Genomic DNA, 18,840 nt, shown 5'->3' with positions numbered 1-18,840 from the left:
CTCCGACAGATATAAATAAATGTAGCGACTTAGAGAAGTCTGTATACTAATTACCGTTCGTTAACCGAATAATCACCATTGTCTATCGAAAAGTTGGTTATCATCTTGTCTATCAAAGAATCATCATTTTGTCAACCGAAGAATTACCATTTTGTCAACCGAAGAATTTTATATCCGTCAGTCTGTCAGTTAATTGTCAATATCGAAATCGAGTAAGATTTGAATAAATCATTACATATTGTTAATTTACTTTCGAACAACTTTAATCCTCTCCCGTGCCAGTATTCCCGCACATAGCAGGTTAGCCGAAAGTGGAGCTTATTGCCAGTTGCATTAAATGTCAGTTAACGCTACCGAACGCGGCAACGCGGTTTATAATTTTCTAATTGTAAGGTATATCTAACTAAACGCCCGCATACTACGGCATCTCACGATGAATTATTAGTCCAATCTAGATCATCAAAAGACTCCGAAAAGAATTTTGGATAATCTAGACTAGATTATAGGTTGCGTAGTTTGGTATCGTTTTTCAAAGATGAATTGATTGGCATAAAAATAATGTAAAAATTAATCTTTGGAAAACAGTATCAATTACCAGGTCTCATCACGAGGAGATGACTAATTATGATATCTGCCAATAATTTGTACAACATTACACATAAATCTCAACATTCAAGCCGTTAACAAGAATATTGAGTTCTGACTCTATTCCATGAGTCTACGTAAAAAGATAGATATTTCGTAGCCCAAAATGCGCAACATTCATCTCTCAGGCAGCGCTTACATAAATCTTTATAAATTAGAAGGAAAGCACGTGCCACATAACATTTATCCTCCACACAATGATTACACCGATCATTACAAACATCGTACAATAATTCGTAACCCTGACAGCATTCAGTATCAAAGATATATTTGTCTAATTTGGAACTAATATCGAAAATTATTACTTATTGAAGAGTATACGGGTGTGATAGAACTCATGAGAGTAAAGCTAGTATGTTAATTCAAATAATCATATAACTCATCGCCGAAGGAACTAAACCATGTGACATATTAATTATAACACGCATAAATGTATAACGAGACCCCGTTGCCTTCGATTTGATTACATTTGCAACCTCAAATCCATGAACACGGTTTGATTTTTTGGCTCTTTGACACAAACACTCAATAGTTACACTTTTCATTGGCGTTGACTTTATATGAAGTAGTTAAATGAAAAATTAAATATTGCACTGAAATAAAATTAAGTAGAAATAAAATACCATTTCAAAGATTTCGAAGATTTAATTAATATTAGAGTTAAAAATAAAATAAAGGTAAAATAAATCATTAATTTAATTGTTACGAATAAATAGTATTGTTTTAGATTAATAGTACAATTATTTTCAATTAACAGTATAATTGCTATAAATTAAGAGCATAATTATTTTTAATTGATGGTAAGATATAAATATAAAAAGATAAATGAAGATAGATATATAAAGATATCAAGGATATAATTTATAAATTTTTTAATAAAAATAATGGATTTCATGTTCAGATAAATAAATTATTTAAGAGGTTTATTATTTATCAAGCACTAACTAAAGTTTTGCTTGAATGAACGGAGCGCATTTAAACCTATGGTTCAAACAGATTTTCAATCGTCGCGTCGCGATATTTATAACGACGTTATAAATTGTAGAGGCGTGAAAGATACTCTGATTCTTTTCGAGATTGGTACTCCAGAACGTAAGACAGAGCTCCATTTTTAATGTTACGTCTACTTTTTCCTTGGTCAATGAAGTAATTTTCTATCAGCCGGTAATTTATCATATAATTCCCTATTTTATTTATATATTAACACCGACGAGGTACAGAATAGATGTAACTTTCGTCGCTTTTTCGTAATTCACATTTTGGCGATCACCTGACTCCGCCTACCATTTTCGTTTCGCATGCGACGTTATCGATTCAGTATAATAGTGGTTTGAATTGAAACTAAATTTTTCTATGAAATTAGAAATAAAGTATAGAACAGAATATCTTGCAAATGAAGTATAGAATGTATTTCTTCAACTGTATTATGATATAATTAATTGGTATGATGATCTCGCGCAGAACCTATTACATACTACATACTTAATGTTCTTCAATTGTAATGCATCCCGACTGCATAAACAACTATTCATTTTTTAAACTATTAATTTAATATATGATTCTCTTCCGTTCCTATTCGCTGGAGTTTAAGTTTCTTAAGCCATGGTTTTTAATGCAAAAGACTATTTTTATTATCTGAATATTAAAAATCAACTTTTACTTTGTGAATAATCCTTGTGATAATTAAGATACAAACATCAAAAATTATTTGACAAACATTTTTTTAACAATAAATACGTTCGTTCTATACTGATCAGTATAACGAAACAATAAATAATCTTCCTCGTTTGAGTAAACTAAAACTTTTAACAATGTATACATTCTTATTCAAATCAATTGAACAGAAATATTTCACAAAACGAATATTTACATCACCAAAATACACATTTACGCAAATCAATCTATACAAGTTACTTCTATTAATATTTGACTCGAAGCACTATAGCGAAGAACAAAACTCTATCTTTCGTTTAATGGAAGGATTCATATCCAAATGATCCGAAAGTTCCTCATGACAATACGCATGCACGTGTTTGACGGAGATGAAACGCACGAAGCTTAGATTCTACGGCGCAAACGTGGCGTTCCCTCTCTGTTTTACAGTATGGTTGCCGCAACATGAGCACGAGGCAACGACTGCTGACCCGTCATATTGATCGACCTGGATCCGCACTTCGCTTCTATCCGATTGCGCGACTTGGGTGGCGCTTCGCAGACCATGCCACGATGCTTCCCGACGCTCAAACGCGCTAGCGTAGTCGCAATCACTGCACCTGCTTACATCGCATCGTCCATCTCGTACGTGGAATCGTCCACCGCCATGCTGGTGATGCAGTGATCGTACAAATTACCGAGAAACACCGATTAATCGACGATAGTGACGGTGACCAAGCAACTCTTGGAAACTGGTGATCTTCGGTTCCTAATCTTCTGTTCTTCGACGAGTTTCTGGTTTCGTTGTACGGTTGAGTATTCCAGATCTTCTTATGAGTTGTGTACGTATTGACGAGGGTATAAAACGTACAGTTTTAAGATTACTATTCCTGTTCCTTTATGTTTGGCTTATTTGTGATTGCCTGTAAGGACAATTGATTCTCGTCGAAATACGTAAAAATTCTTTATGTGAACGATTGAAATTTTTGTAGTATTCGTAACGTATTATGTTAAGTTTGTGTAGAACCAGGAATACTGAAATTATGCACACATTGTTTTGTTCGTCGATAGCTAGTGTTCTATTTCTTTATGTAATTTTAAAGTAACATCAATTTGCGCGGCTTTAAGCTGTGCCTTTGCCCTCCACTCCGTTGCTCCCTCCCCCCTCTCCTCGACGTAATTGATTCGTTACTTTTTACTTGGATTCTTTCTTATTTAAAAGACGCTACTGAGATAATTGTTACATCTCATAACGTTGAATTTAACGAAAGCACGTCGCACTAATCGTAACTTCGTTTTTTACGCACTTTCTTAGTCATATTTCTTTTTTGTTAAAATAAAACGCGTTTTCTTTCGTCCGTCAGTCGCCCAACGCTTGACCGCGAGGGTAAATTTTTGATCATTGCACGCGTTGTCTATTTAAATTGACATTAATGAAAAAGATTCACGACGTTGCACATCACGTTTCATGTACTGTTTAAATAACTGGATCAGCATGGCGGGTTGTTCTCATATATTTATGTAAGGAAAATGTCACTTCGTTTTATATTATGAATAACAATTCAACCTTAATGCGGTGGTACTTTTACGCAGCAGACGTTGAAGCCTCTGAAAGCGATTGAAACCTGTGAAAATCCAAGTTTATGATTACGGTATTAAAACTACCAGGAAATATTGCGATGTTTACTTTCCCACTTCTTGATCTAGACAACTTATCGCATTGTCTTGCTAATTGTTAGCTTTTTATTTCGAGAAACTATGAAAATCTTCTTTCGATTTTTGTAAATTGATCTCGATTTACATCGAAGAAAATACATCGTGACTAATTTTTACTAATTTCTAATTACTAATACCTTAAATATCGTATTATAAATATATCCTTAATATTAATTATTCAGCAAAACATCAAAATCAGTTTTTAGAGTTCGCTTTAAAAGATTGATAAATTTCGTGCAATTTAGAGCAATAAATGCTTAAAATTTAATCGTTGTCGATACAGTTAGGGCCAAGAGAAAGTTTATTGCTTCATTGTTTATTCATTCGATTGATTGTTTACTTGATTTTTTAATACCAACGTGTCAAGGTTGTTAACGTTGCACGTAATAAATTTATAAAAAGATTCGAAGATTCGATTCGTTCCATCATTGTTTTTCTTTACGCAAAATATTTGCTGCGCACTATACTATGTGCATTGCATATTTTTTCATGAACATTTTCCATTATGCATTCCATACATCAAACGGCCATTTCATTTGTTTTCATGCAAACATTATATGTGTGTGATATCAAGCCATTTAATCGATCGTCGTATACATATATCGTTTGCTGATCAATTGCTTTGTCGCACACAGAGATTCGAAGCATTATATGAAATTCTATACCATTAGTGCGTTTAAGTTATGCAAATTTATATAGACGCAAAGCTTATTGATGTACGAACACAAGCTACTTATCTTATTTCGCGTTTTAAATTACGTAAAAGCACAAGTTTTTCTCAAATAACAATTTTTTTTACGCAGATCTTTTCTATCAGACTATAAAATAAAATAGTAGTAGTAATAAATAATAAATGGAATAAAAAAGGTATACAGTGTAATAATATTATTCTTTATTTAATTTCTTCAGAAACAAATTAAAACAAATGTAATGTTGTACATTACTCCTTGTTAAATTAAGAAAATCGAAAATGACAAGAACCTTAACGGATCCTTTTTTAAGAACTTTGCCCTTTTTACTAATAAAAACAAAATAGTATGCAGGAATGCAAAATAGTATGCAATAGTATACATGAGTCATGTAACATGCTCACATCAAATAACTCGTAGGTTATTTGTTGTATGAAAAAATGTTTTAAATAAAGCTTGTTCTGTTTCGAGTGGGACACTGGATTTGTTTAGGTGAAGGCATTTTCGAAATCTCAGGATGACCTTTATCTTTTTTCTTTTTTAGGGAACTATACATTTTTTAATACACTGCTCGATGTATGGTTTAGTTTTCTAAAAAAAGTATTAGGATATTTGGGTCGAAAAATGATTACTTTAAGAGATATTTTAACTTTAATTTGTCAAATTTAACTTATGAAAGACAAATACATAAACGTAAAAATACTGTTTTATTGTCCTTTCCTTGTCTCCCATACATTAAATTTAATAAATTAAAGTGAAAAATATCTTCTAAACTAATTATTTCTCGATCCATGTATCCTAACACTTCTTTGTAGATAATTAAAAAACGCATCGAACGGTATATACAGAAATGTGTAGCTTCCTGTAAGAAAACAAGGAGATTTCGGAAACAGCTGCACTTAAACAAATCTAATGGTCATCACATTTCGAAACAGAACAAAAACACTCTTTTATACAGTAGAAAACTTACCATTTATTTGAAGTGAGTATGTTACGTGACCCACGTTTGCATTGTTTGTATAATTACGTATAACTTTGTATGCAATGGCGCGATAAGATGGCGTGTATTTTTATCACACAACAATTTTCGTCGTATTTGTTAGAATTAACCTTCAATTAAAGAAAACTATTTTCATTTTCTCTACATTTGCCAGTATTTTTTAAGAAATGAATTAAAATAAGCTATGCAAATAAGCAACCACTTGAATTGTAAATCTTAGTGTCTAATAAATGCGGTTTTCAACCATCTTATATATGTTTTATACTGCATTAATTTCGTCACACCATTGTAGTAACGATGGTAATAATAAAAAATTTATAATTATTGACATTTGTTCAAATTATGTATTTCTTCTAATTTTGGTGCGCCGGTTACCGGTGACACCCGTGGCATTTAACGTGTTAAATTTTACGTTCGTGCAACATTTTGAATATCTCGTTTAATCAAGATTGCAGTTTTCCTTTTTATCTCGACGATTCACGCGTCGCGATATGCGCGCTTACAAGTCTCTGATTTTCATCGTCCCTCGTTAAGCATTGACGATCGTTCGTTCTCAGACGATCCATTGGAAACGTTGAATCTTTTCGCTTGAAATTATTTCAGGATCGTTGGCCTATGATGATCAAGTACGGTGACGTAAGAAGAAGGTTGTAGTATTGTTCGATGTACAGACAAGGAGTATGGCAAGAAGATGAAACGACAACACCGTGGCAGAAGATACGATGTATGCTGTGACAATTGTTTATTCTTGAGGCAGCGCGTCAAATTCATACATACGAAACTATAAAACGTCACGCATTCGTTTAGCGTGTGACAGTTTATAGTTGTCCTCCGAAAATTATTTTTTTGTACGTCATAAACGGCCAAACATTTTCGTCAATATATCACAGAGGTAAATCATATTGCTGGTTTCTGAAATTTGTGTTGTATACCTTGTGCAGTTTTCCTAGTTTAACTTTTCTTAAATAAGTTTCTATTTCTAGTGTCTGTTATAATTGACGTAATTTCGTTTTATAATATAATTCTGTCTTCCTTAGTTAAAAATTCCTACATTTACTATTTCAAAATCGATGAAAATTGAAGTTTAAGTTACGCTTTCTTTGTACCATCTCTCACATTCTTTTTCATTACATTCAAACATTTAAATATTATTCCGCGACAGTTTCTATAGCATATAACAAATATTTCAATATCTTGAAAAATAAAAAAATATTAGATATAGAATATTTATAATAAAATATAGGATATTTTAGCTAAGAAGGGCAGAATTGTAGTATTTTAATTTTCATGTTTGCGTCGTAGAATATATAGAATTATTAGAAGCTTGCATAGAAAGTTGGGGAGGCGCGAAACTTTGATGATAAATTGCTTACAGGATAATCAAGCTCGTTAAGCTTGTTATTTATTCATTCTGATATGGCTGGACTTGTTACAGCAAAACTCCAAAAAGCACTTGATTCCGTCACGTAATTTATCTTATTCTGCGTATTTTAGAGCAGGTACGAAGATTTGTCTTGCTTTCTAGGAATTTCTTTCTTGCTCTCTGATATAATAATATCTTCCTTATTGAACTGTGTTACAGACTGGGTGCACAATTCAATTAAAAGCAAGTCTCAAACAACATAGTCAATACGGGAATAATAAAATCACGTTATGTAATAGTAATATGTAATGTGATATGATATTATCTGAGAGTAATTTATAATAATTTTTGTTTGATCAACCCGTGATTTTTAAAAATCCTGCATCGCCTGTTTTAATTTCGTGCGATATTAACACTAAACCTACTGACACTTCGTGTATACCTATTTCTATCGTGTGCGGTCAAAATGACCGGTTATTAAAGCAGTAATAGTTTTTATGATTTAACTTAGATAATGGTTAAGTTATAACTAAATGTATATAAAATGATGAACTTTCATAAAGTTTTGTCGAAATTTACTTTTGTTTAATTTCAATTATAGACTTAAATAAAAAATTACACTTTTATTTATATAGAGACATATCTTATTCAACTTCGCTACATTTTTTACAAATTATCTTATTATCAAATGTACATTTGCCGCATACATATTTCCCGCATTTTAAACAAATTTTCGTAATTTTGTAACATTTACAATTTCTTACTTGATAAGTTTTTTGTAGTAATGAATCTAAACTTGTTGATAGTTTTATTGCATGGTTTTTCCCGCGATTCTATATATAAAAAAGTAATGTATGCGCCAGGTTTATAACAATTTTGTGAATTCTCTATATATCGGCCCCATACTGTAGATAGCATTGCAAATTTATTGGTTCGTAAACGTTGGTTTCTTTCGCTCTTCTTATCAAATCGTATAAACCTCATAATTTCAGCAAAGTCATTCCTGCTCATTGTTTTTGGAAAAAATGCATGTCTCCAAATTTTATTCCACAAATATGAAACATCTAAATTCTTTGCCTGATATGCACCTCGAGGATATAGCAGAGTAATAAATGTATCTAGTTTTGTTGCATCTAACTCCCTCTTAGTCCCCAATACTCTAAATGCTTCTTCCTTACATTTTATTATATGATCTCTTATACGGTGATCAATGATAAGATGAAATGCCGTCTCTATTTGTCCTTTCATTATATGCCGTTTAGCGTATCCCTAAAAATATTATAAATTGATGTCCTGCCAGGTTTGGGACTTGCATCTATTTCACTCCATCGGGCCCAGTTTCGATACGTTGGTTCTCTACATCAGTCTCACTCTTTCCTGATAACGATAATTTCTTTCCTTCTTGCCCTGGACGTGAACGCTTATTTATAAATAATATTCAACTCTGATTCGGTTGTAAATAGCTTTTCATGTGTTTCCATGCCGTTTTCAGTTGCTGAAGTTTCTTATTCATCGCATACTGAACAGTCTTCTTCTATGTCCGTTATTTTTTTTTTTATAATTTTTTTAAAAGTCGTAACATTTTAGGGTAAATATTTATCACAGAATAACACCATGTACGGAGTACAAAATTATTGTCAAATTTGATATGCTTTACTTTTGCTTTTATAACAATTTTACACAAAACGCTCTGAGATGCTTCCTGTCTGAGTTTTAGAGATAACAAGGTTAAATGTCGGCTGATTGACTAACAGACTGAGATGTATTCTGGTCGAAAGGTCGAAAGATGTAATCTGGACGATAGCAAGTAAGAATATGATCTGTGACGATGATATTTATTAGAAAATATTGATGAGTATTGGCCATTCTCCACCAACGGTTACTCGAGTGTGGAGTTAGGAAAACCCGCTTTTCCCGTGTTTTATCGCAATGAGTGATAACCCTAAGAAACTTCTCGACTTTCAAAATGTTTGTAACAATAGACTGTAACAAATGCTAAATTTTATGGCGGTTAATTAATATTATATACTATTATACTACTATATATTATATACTATTATACTATTATACTAATGTATAGGCCTGAATTCATACGTCTTGACAGCTGGTGGCCATCTTGATCGAGGGATGGATTATAATTTATGATAAAGTTACGAGCGTAACAGTTGTTATTATTTGTTATTACTGATTTTGTTTGTCATCTGACTTTGAAATAGCCTTTTCTTTGTACTGATTGCATTTATTTTAAGAATAACTAAAATATTTTATCGGTCGATCAAATTGACCGCCCGCGATAGGCGAGGCAGAATACAATTCCTTCTTAGAAAAGAAAAAAGCAAACTAAAAGTAAATACCGAAAAATATATTGTATGCATGTTTTAGGAAAAGTCAGAAATTATGAAGCAATATGATAACGTTTAGCGGTCAATTTGACCGGCACTGGTAGGTTTAGTGTTAAAAGTATTGTGCATGAGTACTCGGCTATGTTACTATGGAAGCTATTTATAATTATAGATTAGATAAGGAAAATTTATTTATTTATTTATTTATTTTTTTTGATAGGTTAGCGGACTCAATTATTCTACTATCTGCTATTTTTCGCATGACATTACGTGAAGGTAAACACATACACAAATTCTTGATACGCATAACGTACTTCCTTGCATACGAAAGATATCTGATAAAATATTAAGTGGCCAAGGTTACGAATTCGTAAAACGAGAATATACAGTGATTTCTTGGCTCAGTTACATACCGCATTGCTGCAAGATTGCAAGAAAAGCAGAATATATTGACCCAAATACTACTTACTTCTAATTACTAGCATATGTCAGAGAATATTTATATCTATTTGAAATATATATATATATATATATATATATATATATATATATATATATATATGTATATGTATATATGTATGTTTATTGTATATATATATATATACAATAAACATACATATATATGTATATATATGTATGTTTATTCTCAGGCTTATTATAAAACAACGGAATTAGTAGATCAGTAATTGAGCTTATAATTCTTATTACCCTAGTATAATGAAATTGGATTAGTCACTATTTGCATATTAAAATTTTTATTCGAGATACATTTTCGTATGCACCAACTTAATAGCTTGGCTTCTTTTTTTAGAACATCGTTTTCTGTATCTTCTTGACACGGTTCACGTTTCATATTTCGAGGCCAAGCGACGTAATTATTAACTTAAAGTTTTCGTAATTTTACAAAGCTGTGGAATCCATAGATCCATTCGAGATATCGATTTTCTAAATGCGGCGATTCTATTTCAGCTGTATTATGCTTTGTCCCTCGATTATTAGCGGCCACTAGTTAATAGTAAATAAGAATCATACCTGTCGAGATTTTGAAATTTGTCCCTTCTGTTCCAGTAAATTGTCTAACGGACGAATGCAACTCCGTGAATCGCGTCTGACCTGCATTCCTACTGTAGGAGTAAGCTCGTGACACGGCATGAAGTTGGATCGGAAGTAAGAAGGAACCATCGCCAAAAAACATGACGCCGAATCACTTGATAGTGGGTGAGTTTTGCGAAAAAAATACCTTTTTCTTTTTATTGTATAACTCTTTTTACCAGACGAAAGAAAGCTGAGATTATTCATTAAGCCACGTTCTTTATTTATGGTGTTTTTGTAAAAAAAATCCCACACACGTTGTGTAAACATACATACAAATAAAAAAACACGAAAACTTACGCGCGGACTTAAGCGAAGATTTATTACGATTTGTTATATCTTTTTCATATAACTGTGTTGTTAAAGTTGTTTCAAATCTACATTTACTGTAATAGCTGAATTCCCTGTTATAGCTATATCTCCTACAAATTGATTGTCTTTTTTGATTTTCTAAGGAGAATACTTTCTGTTCCATCTGCTGGTTGTACATTAACATTTGAAACGAACATGGCATTCTAAATAACAGTATTTTGTAATTGCATAGTTGTTATATTGTAATGGAGATTGTATATTAATTGCACTGATTGCGATGCTAGTAAGTGTATCCTCGTTTAATTTATACAGCCTACAGCAATAATAGTAGGTAGGCTATATTTCGTCTATAAATATAGTAATTGTAAAAATAACATTTATTGTTAGTAAATTAACATTAATGTATATATAAACAATATTTTTCCTGATATTGGCTTCCAAAAAAATTTCATATTTTGTTTAATCACATCGAGGGCGTGGATAAATTAAGGATAAATTATATCGTAAAGAAACAAATATTAAAAAAGATGCATACGCAAAACTATTTTAGCGCTTTAATACAATTCACTATTCTCCATCGTGGACTGTATTTATAATCTGATGAGTTCTTAGAACTCGGATCGAAGAAAGAAATAAAGGACAAACAAGAGAAAATTCGCAACCTATTCTTATACTGTGTTATTCATCGCTTTACACCGTTCGAGTCTGCTAAAGCCTTTACTCCCTCGAAACAGTAACTGTGCCTGAATAGTTAAATACGAATGGAACGTGCTTTATCGATTGTTTTGGAAACAATCAAGCGCACTGCTCGGGGTGAGTGTGCAGACGACGAAAAGCAGAAGGGAAAGTAGCGACAGAAGCTTGTGATTAGTGTAGATAAAGGTGGACATACAGGAATCGTAGTCGTCGATAAAAGTATCTTCCTTTTCAATTTCTTCCACTCCGATGAAGTACACGTCTATTTTCGTTACTATGATAAGACGTTCTCCGTTTCATTTAGTTCGAGAACGTCTCGTGGACGAAAATCGTCACATATATATGTCGGGTTCTCATTAGAGTTAGGGACGTATAATGAATCTTCACGTGAATTGGCCATTGTTGTTATGTACTATAGATGATATTTACTGATACAAATGTGATTATTACAGAGTTTAACGAGTAATAGCGGCGATTGTATAATCGAGATGTCGATGACAATGAATTTAGGTTCGATAACGAATTCACGGTCAACGGGATGACGAATGCAATTTGATCCACGATTCTGGTGTGACTTAACGTACTTGTCCACAGTACAAGTAGAACTTATCTGACTGAATGTCAGTCCAAGTTGAACTGCCCTTATATACTCCTCTTCGTACCTCTCTGTACTCCACGGGTCAATCTTTGTTTTTAAGGAGAGCTATATAATTACTTCATACCTCTGTTAGGTACACGTCCCTCCCGTGACCGTGGCTACGTTCAGCGACCCGTTATGTCACTTCGAGCCCAAGCACACTGTCACAAATCTCGGGCATCCATACTCGGATTAAATCATAAACAACTATTTCTCAGTTTTATTGTTTAAGTATAGCTATAATAAAAAGTCGGGACTAAAGTATTGGGGACCTTCGCAAACATTCCAAAAGAAAGGCCCCGATGTCCTTTCATCTCCGACATATATATATACATACATCTGTACATAAGAATTTATATTTTATCTCTCTGTAAGGAAATATACTCACTTCGTAAAAGTGAAGTATAAGTTCATACAGTAAAAGTTCAAACGAAGCATACTTCGTAGGCAAACTGGGTCATTCATGTTCAAGTGTAATTTCTTTTATGTTCTAAGGTTTTGAAAATATCTAAAAATAAAATATGTACTTGTTATTTGCTAATTGGGTCAAATAAAACTTTGAAGTTTTTTTCAATAAAAATACAAATTCGAATGAGAAGGATTTAAGTATCCGATTTGTTTATGGAAAATTAATAACAATCTTTCAATTCCTACATAAATTGAATATTATGAAATTTGAAAAATTCCATGTAAACGTTTTATACATTTTATTAGGCATTACTAAATATGAAATTATTGTTTGAATAAGACATTGAAGAGTACTTTTATCGTCAACAATATATAGTGATTATGTAACTTCATTTCATGTTATTGTTTTCGTAGATATATGTATTGTACATAGGTTTATGTAAAAACGGTATTCTAGAATTAATTAAACTAGTATTCACGCGTACGATCGCTGCCCCTGTGCACGAGGTACGTACCTGTTAGTTTTTAAAGTTGGTAAAAAGTGATAGAAGTTTCGATGAATGGTCATTGTCGTTAATCACATACTTCCCACACATGCTACAATAAAGTCACCTTGCATAGTGGAAGGTATGGAACTAGAATGAAAAATACATTTCATCATTTGTATATTTTAACATTTTTATAAAGAAACAATTTTCGAGTGACTTTCTGAAACTTAAACTCAAAAACAGAGAATACAATACGTGAGAGAACGTATTCCTATCGTTGTTATTTTATAGCACGAAACGACAAGAAAGTACTATAAGTATGTCGTAAACTATTAACCTATTCTATTTTTATGAGTACGGGTCGAGTCTAGAGTTCACGTGTTTCCAAACTAATGACCATATATTTCACATCGAAACCTATCTTGTAATTATAATATTTGACAGGGAACAACATTAATCCAAAGAACAGCATTAAAAAATTCGTATTATGAATAATACTTTAGATCAACTATTAAAATTCTTATACTACCTCAATTGAAATTTCGTTCATCAAGATATCTAGATATTTTAATCATGTTCAAAATTACGTAACTAGGATCAAAGTTTCATTAAGCAATTATCATCTAGTAGACGAACGATAGAAAACAAAAAGAAAGGATTAACAACCCAAAAATGTGAAACATCTCAAACAATATTATCAATTGTAAGAAAATTTAACTATTCGATATCGTTAATCGCGCAAATAATAAAATATTTAGATATCAAGATATTCTAATGTATTCGTAGTCACGAGTGAAATTAGAATGCAATCATGATGATGAATGTCGTTGCAAATAGCGAAGGTAGTAGTAGTAGTAAGAACAATATAGTGGGTAGACCTAGCAGTGTGCACCCTTTTGTTTCTGTTGTTCATGATTATCATTTCGTAGATACCCACAGTTAGGATTATCCTTTTTATCTTCTAAAGCAATGGCCAATGTTTCGTTTCAGCGGCAATTGTACTCGCGGTTGCCACCGTCTGTCGCGCGGAGTGCCAGAGTGAGTGATCAAACCAGCTTCACTTCAGTGTCCTTCTTGCCATCGTTATCTGTCGACGTTATTCCGCAGGGCTTCTTGTCTGAAGATTCATTCCCCCCACTATTTTTATTTCCTTTTTTTCTTTTTTCTTTGCAATTTAGTTGCATAAGATTGATATATAAATTAATTGTACGCTGTCCCTGCTCATCATTTGCTTTCTGTTTAATACATTTAGTTTGCGATTTTAACGTAAATTTTCTTTACGGCTATATTTCCTCTACAATACTACTTCAAGGAAGTTGATTTTGTTAAATGTAATGATACTTATGCCGCTTAATATTTTACTATATTCGTCTACATTCATTTCGAAGTTTGAAGATAGATGAATGGTGCGCTTTATTACAATTATATTTTACAGCTCGTTCTATTTATTGCTACGAATGCGATTCATGGACGGATCTCAGATGCAAGGATCCTTTTAATTACACTGCACTTCCAAGGGATCAACCACCTCTCATGACTTGCCATGGCTGTTGCGTGAAAATGGTTCGCAACGCCAAGTCACGTAAGTACTTTCTTTTCACTTCTCCATCTTTCCACTCTTTCCATTCGTGAAATAATTTTCTTTGTGTTTTTTACATTTTTCTCTATTTCATTTCTTTAAATGTCCGTTTCATATACCTTTTGTGAAAACAATTAAACCTTCTTCTCAATAAGAAAAGTAAAACAAATAGGAAGAAAAATTTCAAGATATTTCCAAAATAATTATCCAAGATTCCTTGTAAATACTGATAATCATTTTCCATGAAGCTTTAATAAGCAATATTGACATTATTACGCTTATGAGCCCGATATTTTTAACTAAAAACGTTGGTTTGGAACAAGGAAGAATTTCAAATAATCTATTTCGTAATTATACAACTCTAAGAAAATCTAAGCTCCTGCTACACACGCTTCTATAATTCTCTTCTTTAAGCATTCTTATTTTACGATATTATTTCCAATTATTCTAAAATCCTTCTAGGATAATTTATATACAATTTATAGATGTATATAATTATTTTTATATCAAAATAATATTTATTTCACAATTTAAAATTTGTAAATCACGTTATATTTTGTTCGTATATGCAATTTCTAAATATATAATAATTATTCGTATTTTTTTCGTCTGTTCGTAGCATATGAGAGCGTGAGGCGGACCTGCACTTCGCAACTACAAATAAATTTATTCATGGTGGATCACGTGTGCATGATGGAAAGTACCGGCACTGGTCACATGTGCTTCTGTGAGGAGGATATGTGCAATCGTGTATCTCCGACCTCGTGTTCGAATCCTACACTCCTGCTGATCCTCTTGACGATCCTTGTACTACGCTCGGTCATCTTAGGAGCCCCAGCTTGCTTTGTAGAACGTTGCAATGGTCACGACGTATAACACTGATTTATTCGATTCACCTGCCAGTGATTCCGATCATATCCTTCGTAGAATTTTAGTTTTAGTCAGCGACTTGAACTCTCGTCGAGACGAGCGGTTCTCACCAGTCACGTACCGGTTGGATAACACGGAACATGTTGTGTTTCTTTTCACGTTCGTACCAAACCAGAAAGGTAAGACACGAGCTGCGTGTTCCTTGAAAGAGAAGGGAATCGGTCAATTGTCGATTAATCGTGTCAGACCGTTTTAGCCGTACATTTCAATTTTTGTGAATCAATTCATGAATCGAGAATCGACGATCCATATTCTCTTCTCTTCAAAGAATTTTGCACTCTCGCTCGTCATGATCCTTTCTTCGGCATAAATCGTAACAAAATATTTCGACCGTGTTCTCTGTAGATAAGTCATCCGATTCTCTGTCACTCTCGATTTTGCCACGCGCTCTTCCTCTTGATTCACAGCCCCTTCAAAACGTTTCCTGTACCTTTGCGATGGTATCTTTAACGACAATTTTAATTCGCTTCGAAGTGAAATTTATCTTATTGGTAGATAGTACGTGTTTTAAAAAAAATATGGATCTTTTCCAATTGATATAAACGGACAATTTATTATAGATTTTTCAGTTTGTTCGTATTATAATTTTCGAACAAATTAAACGGAGAATGATAAATCAAATTCGAGCTATCAGAAAATTGAGCCTGAAGCGAGTAAAAGTTTAGACGCGTTCTTTAATTCATTGTATGTTCGGGTGATGTTTCTATGTGATCAATGAGATGGAAATCCCTTTCTGACGAAGTTTTGTTGCATGCAATCCAGAATCGATCGAGACCATCCCATTCTTGCAACTGTCAATCAGTTCTTTCGTTTTTTCTTCCAGTATTGATGTATCTTACAATTAGAACTTTTTGCTACTTTTTTCATGGTCATTGATCGTTACAAAGTCTTAAGCATCAAGTTTTCTAGCTCTCAAAGCATCTTGATGGCCGAATCGAGCTGCTCCTGATACGTAAGAAATAGTATTCGTCATTATGTCGTGGTATTTTGGAATGTTTCTTTCATTTTTAAAGTTTCCATTGTCTTGCCATTTATCTATGTTCCATACCAAGTTCGTCGTATATCTAAGCGAACGTGGATCACGAAACTTCAAAACTTTGAAACGTAGGTATACTGTTTGCAACGTTGTTCGATCATTGTAAGATCTTGGAGCTAATGCGTGTTCTAATTGTATTACCTCAAACACACATTTACCGCTTTCCCAAAGAAAATCTCCAAGTAACGGAGGATAATCGAGACACAGAGAGAAAGAGAAACACGATATACATTCATTATTTTAGCGCATAGAGGTCGACAATTTTCGTATTAACTCGTTATATGCTTTAACACTATTTCGACGTTGAAAAGTAACTTTATAAATGATCATTGATTACGAGAACATTACCAAGATCATAATATATTGAAGATCCTTGGCACTTTCAGAAGATTTTTATCACAGATAATCAAATTTGAAATGTGTAACTAGTTTCTCTTTGAACACCTTCGATCGTGATTCATCGATATCTATGCACACACCTTTGACTCTTATCCAGTCGAACAAATCGTTTCTGTATATCACATACAAACGAACCATCAGCACCTTCAACCACTCTCTGTTTCTTGTTATACATTGTCGTAACGATTGTCGTACTTTCCCTCCGCTGTTCTACGTCTCTAACGATCTTTATACGTTTGCCCATTTGCCATTCTTAACGAGACACCGGTGTTTTGCGCATCATGCACCATAGGACAGTGGAACGAGAATGGCCCATGGTACACGGAGCTTAAAGTAGAGCAACGTTCAGGCCGCATGGTTTCGGCATGTCCATCCGTCAGCAACGTCATGAGAAAGCAACGACTGCAGCCGGCAAGCATCGATACCAGAATTTTCCAGTTCTACGTTTTTCGACTTGCTTGAGTCGCGGGCGTGTGCTTTTTCAATTTCCAAACAAATTATTCTCTTTTACTTTTTCAATTATACGTAACATAATAGAATATTATTAAAGGCTTTAAAGTTATTTGATTAGATTTAATTACAGAATGGATGGGGTCGGGATCAATTCATTAAAAATTTGATTGGGACACGATTGAAATTTGCTATAGGATTAACAATGAATCATGTATAAGATTGATCGTTAAAAGGCACGCGCGCGCGGAATGTACCACAGTAGTACTAGTGAGTTCGACAATCACGTATTTAGCAGGAGTGTGTTCCACACGTAGAAAAGTGCGAATTCGAGTGCATGGATTGTGCATTCACTTTTATTAACAGTGAAAAGGCAGAGGAAACTTTAAGGACGGCTTCTGGATGAAAGCTTTGCAGCCCGATTAAAATTGCGTATTACCATCCACGTTACGATCTCATCCCCTTTCCTCTGTCCCGCGATTATCGTATCGCCGTGCAGTAACACCTTGCATGACACTTGCATGAATCTGTTGTTAGTAATTTTTGCGAGAGACTAAAAATCCCGTAGTCGATGCTTCAACAGGTAACAGACTTTAAAATAAATGAAACGGTAAACAAATTTTGTTCGATCTGTTTCAAAATTTTCCAACAACTATTAATTCAATTTATTTTACATATTTACTATATATTATTTCAACTATTGCAATATTAAATACAGCGATAATTACAATATTAAAATCTTTTTACAATATCTGGGAGATAATACAAGAAACAATTCAAGTACGGAAATTACAATTCTAATATTCTAATCGATACGAAAGTCTGTTTCCAAAATGAGGCTCGGCTCAGTAACAGTAACCCGAACACAGAACCTTCCATTCCGACGAATGCAACGCGAGGCTGATCGAATTAATTAAAAAGCACAACGTGGGCCTTCAGCTTCGATCGTGCCACGCCAGTTACGCGCATCAGCGGCGTCTCGAGCGCTTTCAGGCTTCCGGAACTAATGTTCGATCGCGATCGATCGATTAGGCGACACGCAACGAGGAACTCGATCGACGAAAGCGACGTTGAACTCGCTCGAGAATACTCGTGAATCGAGCAGCTTTACGATCACGCAGTTTGTAAATCTTTTTCAGGGTATGGCTGGCACGGCCAAGTTGAACGCGCATGTCCTCACAGAGAGGCTTCCGGTGTGAAGCCTCTTGCCAAACAAGCTTCGGTGCTTGCGAGTGAAAGCGAGCTAACCGGTGTTTCTCTGGCAAGCCATGCGGCTCGTGTCGCGTCATTTGTTCATTATCGCACGCGCGGCTGCGAGGCTATTGTTTCGAATCTTCTTTTTGTTCTCGCGTTTTTCTTTTGTCTGCCCCTTTTCTTTTCAGTTTGTCATTGCGCGACCGATCCG

General features: G+C 33.7%; 1 protein-coding gene across 8 annotated transcripts; it reads left to right on the top strand.

The window, feature by feature from the left end:
• Positions 1-2,772: 2,772 nt before the first annotated feature.
• qvr (glycosylphosphatidylinositol-anchored protein quiver) lies at positions 2,773-18,039 on the top strand. 8 transcript variants are annotated; one of them, XM_069119402.1, is made up of 8 exons: positions 2,777-3,140; positions 6,307-6,595; positions 7,139-7,202; positions 9,629-9,684; positions 10,477-10,626; positions 14,032-14,079; positions 14,477-14,623; positions 15,240-18,039. In XM_069119402.1, exons 5-8 carry the CDS (start codon positions 10,602-10,604, stop codon positions 15,494-15,496), a joined length of 477 nt encoding a protein of 158 aa, XP_068975503.1. In that variant the 5' UTR covers positions 2,777-3,140; positions 6,307-6,595; positions 7,139-7,202; positions 9,629-9,684; positions 10,477-10,601; the 3' UTR covers positions 15,497-18,039. The 8 variants fall into 8 exon arrangements, with proteins under 8 accessions (XP_068975509.1, XP_068975506.1, XP_068975508.1 ...); XM_069119406.1 differs by lacking the exon at positions 7,139-7,202 and having other exon boundaries at positions 2,777-3,109; XM_069119404.1 differs by lacking the exon at positions 7,139-7,202 and having other exon boundaries at positions 6,307-6,427.
• Positions 18,040-18,840: the final 801 nt, after the last annotated feature.

The sequence above is a fragment of the Bombus flavifrons genome, chromosome 8, assembly GCF_040668555.2.
Source record: "Bombus flavifrons isolate JBK064 chromosome 8, iyBomFlav1_principal, whole genome shotgun sequence".
NCBI lineage: Eukaryota > Metazoa > Arthropoda > Insecta > Hymenoptera > Apidae > Bombus > Bombus flavifrons.
The sequence above is the reverse complement of the archived record's forward strand: the minus strand, read 5'-3'. Positions and strand labels throughout refer to the sequence as shown.